The sequence below is a fragment of the Halyomorpha halys genome, unplaced genomic scaffold (assembly GCF_000696795.3).
Source record: "Halyomorpha halys isolate HHAL.00 unplaced genomic scaffold, Hhal_1.1 Scaffold1374.1, whole genome shotgun sequence".
NCBI lineage: Eukaryota > Metazoa > Arthropoda > Insecta > Hemiptera > Pentatomidae > Halyomorpha > Halyomorpha halys.
The window spans coordinates 12,913-19,747 of NW_027112468.1; the positions used below are offsets into that span (position 1 = coordinate 12,913).

The 6,835-nt window shown below is 29.1% G+C and overlaps 1 protein-coding gene across 1 annotated transcript in view; it reads right to left on the minus strand.

Moving 5' to 3' along the window:
• LOC106689481 (A-kinase anchor protein 200) overlaps positions 1–6,835 on the minus strand; it is a gene marked incomplete in the record, with an annotated part of 108,859 nt that overhangs the window by 2,756 nt on the left and 99,268 nt on the right. Inside the window, 6 exon segments of the mRNA XM_067050308.1 lie at positions 1–912; positions 2,260–2,310; positions 2,541–2,672; positions 3,198–3,299; positions 4,087–4,191; positions 6,172–6,414. Of these exon segments, the coding sequence (XP_066906409.1) occupies positions 859–912; positions 2,260–2,310; positions 2,541–2,672; positions 3,198–3,299; positions 4,087–4,191; positions 6,172–6,414 (687 nt within the window).

A 6,835-nucleotide genomic window follows, 5' to 3' on the forward strand; every position in this document is an offset into this window, starting at 1 on the left:
TATATTTATATATTTATAATATAAGGGTAAAAACTAGTATCGAACAAAACATCACCATGTCTCTTAATATTAACATTGTAGTAATCATATACACCTGTGACGGAGATACGACTCCAAAAGACTTGAAAGAACATTACATAATAAAAATTAACGCTAAAGCCTAAAACTGAAAAATGGTGATGTTTGTTCGAACTTTGGACAGTGGACAACCCGGTTTTTTCAATTTAAAAAACATCCTCATCATAAATTACTAAGTTTTTATGACAATATATTAAAAAAAAAAAAAGAAAATAAACAAGAGTATTGTTGTGATGCTTCCAGCTACTAAAAGGATGCGTTCGAAATGGTGTCATTGGTCCACGGCAATATACAATAATTTCCAGATTATATAATATAGGCAGTGAAATTCCAATGGCTATTAGAACAAAAAAAAAAAAAAGACCCTATGATTTTCATTAATATGTCATAGAAATGTTTATTCTTTTTTTTGGAAATATAAAATTCTATTTCATTGAGGTTGTATTAAAAAGTATAAAAACTGTGCAAAAATTTGAGCCCCTTAAAATACCACTAAAAACAGTCTTTAAAAAATTGGACTTCCCATGACAAATATACACCATTTTAAAATTTTTTACTTTTTTTTACTAATTAAAATTGAGTTGAGTAAATTTTTATCATTTAAATTTAAAAAAATCTTTTTGTTTCATAATTGAGACACGCATCACAGTCACTCAAAAGTGTCTCTTATTAGCAGTGAGAAATATTTTTTACAATAAAGAAGTATTTATACATTTATAATTGGCGCAATTTGATAATCGCTTTAATTTAATTTGGGTATGCATTTAGAATACAGAAATTTTACTCTTGCGTCTTCCCATCATCTACTGCTACCTCTAGATGATTATCAATAACCTGGAACAGACAAAAGAAGAAATAAATTCAGAAACTGCAAAAAATAATTTTAAATCAAAAAGAAAATTTAATTAGTTCTTTTGTGGTTATAAATACGGGGGTTGTAGTTTTTGTGCAATATCCTATTCCTGTGATTAAAGAGTTTAATGATCTTGGGGCAAGACTGGAAGAAATTACAAGTCAGTTAATATGTAATCCTGTACGGTGTCTATATTTATTAATTCAGTTTTCATTTTAGATATTCTTGTGTAATATGGATAGTTATTAATGATGGTAGTACTGGTACAAGGAGATACACCAAAAGGGACTGATGGTTCTTTTTCGTTAACGTTCAGCGCTATAATAACCTAACACTGAAGTTAATATAATTAGTTATTGTCGGATTTGATATTTTCAGCTCTTTTTTGATTTTGTATAAAGTCAGGAAAGGGGGTCTCCTTTTCTTATGTCCCCCCCTTGCCATATACACCGGAAGACTCCGATGCTGATACTTCAGGTCCTATCTTGCATGCCACGATATTTTTTATCGTGGCATGCAAGATAGGACCTGGACTGCCCCTACAACAACACCAGGGTTGATGACATGCTGGCCAGCCTCTGAGAGAGACGTTTCATCTGTTATCATCTTATATCATTAACCCTCTACACTCGAAAGTTTTTTTCATTCATATTACCAACATAATAATAGAATCGCGACTGTCATTTGTTACCAAAAGCAAAATATCTTATACAAAATAGTTTTTATGATTTGTTTTTGTCCTTATGTTATGAACTGAAAATTATTTGCGGTGTCTCCATAGGGGAGCCCTCGAGTATTACGGGTTAAGTAATTATCATTTTACTAACAGCACTACCACAATCTGCCCCTTCAGGGACTAATACTTGATTTAAAGAAAATATATCAATGTTAGTCTGAAGGTAAAATGTCTCATTATTTAACCCCCATGTTCCACACTAATTAAAATAAAATTTCAGTACACATTCAGGGTAATTGGAGTAATGCACGGACACGTCATGTTGTAAATAAACAGTTATGAACAATAAATATTTAAATGAGGAGAAGATGGTTGGGGGTTCTCCTCATTTATCATCCACGGTCAACTATCTCTCATAATTAATAAATATTTAATTTGTAGCATCCAAAAGCATTAACACAAGCAATGAATAAAGAAAATTATAGGACTTCAAGATAATAAAATAAACCAGTAGAGCATAAAAAAAATTATTTGAAACCCAACAGGCTGTTCTGTACATTAATTTAGAAATTTTTGAACAAAAGTGAAAAAGAAGAAGAGGGGAAATTAGTAACACAACCTAAAAAATTGAATATTATTAATTCATACTTACATGCTTCTCTTCAATAGATGTCTTCAACAGACATTCAGTGATTTCTTCAACCTTTAAAAAAAAAAAAATAATAACAATAAATAAATGTGAAATAGAAAAACAATTTATAACCCAGCCATTAGTTCAGATAGCAAAAATTATTTGATTATATATGTATTATGATTATTCAAATTAAGGATATGATTGTTAGTCGTCAATCAAATATTGGATAAAACCTGTTGATTAAGAATGGTGAAATATTAAAGCTAAAATATGCTGAAGGATGAGATAACAATTCTTACTTTAACAGGACTTTCATTGTGTCCATTCACCTTAGGAATGATATCTTCCTGGTCATCGTCAAGTTTATCATTGTCGCCTAATCCATTCTCTTCTGGCATCTCAGCCATGCTCTCTCCACCACCGTTCATTTCCTATTAAGAAAAAAAATATTAATACTCATAAAAAAAAAATGAGAATCGTAAACATAATTAGTCACAAATATGTTTATTTTGGTGGCCTTTTGAACCATTAAGACAAAAAGTCAGTAACACACTTAACCTTGTTCCATGTTTGAATTAATAAGGGACATAACACAATTTTATTGTTAATACCTGGGTTAGAAAAAAATAAATAAATAAAAAACAGGAGAAATTTCATCCATTCAAGTAATACCCCCTCAGTATTCCTTTCAATTTATGGGCTCAGACTGCCGTTAGAGGCAGATATCAGTCACAGACAACCGGCTACAGGAGGGGTTCCGCCATTTCTGGCACTCCTGCATTGATGCTAATCGTTCTGACGGAGATTTCTTACATCATAGCCCGTGTTAACATCTAATGTTGACGAATTAATTAATTTTTTTTTAATAAAGATTTTTTAAATATAAACATAAAAAATTAAGGAGGTGATGATTAGTACACATAAAGGTAATTTAAATTTTTTTTTTATCTTTTGACCTTTGGCATTATGTCTTCCTGGTCGTCGTAAAGTTTGTCATTGTTTCCTATTTCACTCTCTTCTGGCATTTCAGCCATGCTCTCACCACCTCCGCTCATTTCCTAAGCGAAAAAATATAAAATTAAAAAAAAAAAAATTTTTTGACAGAAATTGTCCGTGTTAAAATAAAAAAATAACGAAATAAAACTTTTTATCAAAGTTCGATTTTCTAGACATTTAAATTAAGGAGACTGTAATTCAAATACTCTAATTAATTACTGAATATTAAATAAAACAATAAAAAAAGGAATAAATAACCAACACACTTGGTTTTTATCCAGGAACTTTTTTCATATTTATATATTAGATAGTAAAAATCAAATATCTTCGTACTTATAATATTTCTTCTCCAATCTTTTAAATATATTTATACAATGGAGTCCTGATTATTGGAAATGATGGGAACCAGAACCATTTCGAAGTAAATTTTTTTTTTTTTCGAACTGTGTCAAATCATTCTTAAAATGAGCTTAAATTACATAATGACATATGGTTACGTAAATACTATTAATCAAGTACAGTTATGAAAATAAATCAGAATGCTTGGTAACTTGGCTCAATGTTATCGGTTTAGCATTGAATATTTACACATTTGTCTTACAAATATTCAAAAATATCCTTAAATGTACATAATAACTAATAGTGATTACAGAGTTGGGCAAAAATTAGCTATAGTTGAAACTAATAGCTATAATTGTCATGGATACAACATTTATTTATCAATGGTTCATTCATGAATAAGGGTCGTTCCCATGGCAATTAATTTCAAACTGTAGCTAATTTTTGCCTATCTCTGATTACAAATATTCATAAAAAGTCATAAAAAGAAATATTTACAAGATAGTATACCTCATGCTCATGCTGGGCGGGCTGTGGTGCAACTGGGGTTGGTGGTGGGGCTTCGGTAGGTGGGGGGCTTGCTGGTAGAGGAGGTGCGATTGTTTCCTCAACAATCTGCAAGGAGAGCTCAATAATTACGTCAGGTAAGGCAAAGCGGAAAACAATTACATTTTTTTTTCCTCTTAAAGCAGTGAAAACTTAAAAAAATTATTTCAGCGGTTAAAAGGGGATCGAAGCAAAAATCATTTCACAATTCACAACACTCAGGTGATTCAACCAAACGATAATTAAAATTAAGTAGATTAATTCGCAAGATGATCTTTGTTTTTTTTTTAACTAATCAGGACAAAAAACATTTCTGAATAAAAAAAAAAAACAATTATCACATTACACTTCGTTTGAATTTATCGGATATTGGATTGTGCCCCCAAAAGTGAACTCTATCTAAATAAACTCCAATTTGAAGAGAAAACTAAAGTGAAAGAGAAAAATTTCAAAGGTAAAGAGAAATTTTTGTTTTAAAAAAAAAAAATAATTCCCAAAACAAAAAAAAAATAAAAACGAAAAAAAAAAGGAAAAAAAAAATCAAGTAAAAAAAAAAAAAAAAAGCTAAGACTAATAATAGTACTACTAATAGTAATTAAAATGAAAATTATTTAAAAAAGTTATTCTTTTAACCACTAAACCCGATTCCAGATATAAGTGTTGGCATTCGTTACTAACAACTTCCTCTTAAAATTTATTTGTTAAACCCTGGGACTGAAAACAGTTATTTACCTTACAAAAATAGTTTCATTAAAACTTTTTTTATTTACTTTCATTATTTTATTTCAATCTTATTTTTTGATCTTATAACTTATTGCCCAAGACTGGCAGATTATAATATTTATCAATAAATAAAATAAACTCTTTATTTTATATAAAAATTTTTAATCATCACGTAATATTTTATTTAACACATGATCAAAGCATACTATTCTATTTTACAAATGATCACTGCATAATATTTTATTTTACAAATGATCACTGCATAATATTTTATTTTACATATGGAGAAGATGGTCGGCTAATAAGCACAATTAAATGATTATTTGTTTATTTGCAGACAGTCTGGGTGGTGGTCAATAAAGATATCAAAATAGTAAAAGGAAACTTTTTATTGTTAACCAACGTTTCGCCCCACTTTGCAAAGCTTCGTCAGGGCTACAAGAATGAAGTTCTGCTACCAACATTGGTTAACAATAAGTAGTTTTTTTTTACTATTGCGATACCTTTATTGACCGCTATCCGGACTATCTTCCTCCAATCTACTTCTATTAACATTTTACAAGAAACATTTAAACAACATTTGTCATTTTTATTAATTTTAATTTTGTTATTAAAGACTTGAGAGTGAATATTAAATCCCGCAACTAACGCAATTATAAAATTCACAATTAATACAGTATATAAACTAATTAATTTCAAGTAATATCGGCTTGAAGGTTTTCAGTATACCTGTACAAAAAGAAATTGAAGAATAATTGATAATGCCTCTTTGGTTTTGAAGTGGTGGTATTTTTTATTTTAATCTACTGAAATACAGGTAAAAGATTATGAAAAAAAAGTTTTGTATCGTCCACTTATTTCGATCGAACTTTTTCTTTTATAACTTGAAAATAAGAGTTGTAATGAAACTATTATGTAAAAGTTTTACTTAATAATATAATTTTTATCTCAACAAATTAAAAATGAAATTAATTTTTAAATACGATATTTAATAGTTTAGTAAAGTCGAAATTGTAATTTTTAAATTATTTTCAATTTAAAGAAATAGAAAATAACTATATTTTAAGATTCAACAGTCCCAATAGTTGGCTGTGCTTTCAAAAAGTGACTAATCAAAAGATAGAAGAAAAAAACCAAACATGCAAATTTAATACTTAAACCAACACCTAAAATTAATTTACAAAAATTATTATATACAAAACCACACTTCAAAATTCAATCTTTGAAAGCAGATTTATAAAAATAAAAGTGTTCTCTACGAAAATATTAAAAGAAAAAGAAAACAAAATTAAAATGAAAGCTTCACAAATAAAAACAATTTATTACCTCAATAGTTTTTGTGCTTGTTTTGATGATAGAAGCTGATTCTGTGATAGTTGTCGTCTTGCTCTCTTCTACGACCATCTTGGTACCGGATTCAATAAGAGTAGAACCGGACTCGATCAATTTGGAACCAGCTTCAACGATAGTGTTGATGGCTTCTTTAGCCTCGGTCGTAACTACCTTGGTCTCTTCTACAATTTTTGTCCCTTCGCTTTCAGCAGCAGAAGTCAAAGAACAGACAGCAGACTGTAACATGAAAAAAAAAATTAAAATTTTTTATTGGGAGAAGATAGTTGACCGTATGAAGTAGATCGTAGGAAGATAGTCTGAGTGGCAGTTAATAAAGGTATCAAAATAGTAAAAAGACGTTGGCATAAAATAAATAAATATGGTTTTGTTTATTTATGTTGTTCTTTGCTGACCGCAACCCCCGACAAACTTCTCCAATAAAAAGAAAACTATTTATTGTCAATCATTGGTTTTATTAACTAACAATAGTTTTCTTTTACTATTTTGATACCTTTATCAAATACCACACAGACTATCTTCCCACAATAAAATTTTATACATAACCTTATTGCTTCTTCGAGACTGGTTTAAATAAAATAAATTGTATTTAAGTCTCAAACACTCTTTATTAATATTTTAAATGTCCAACGTTTCAGCA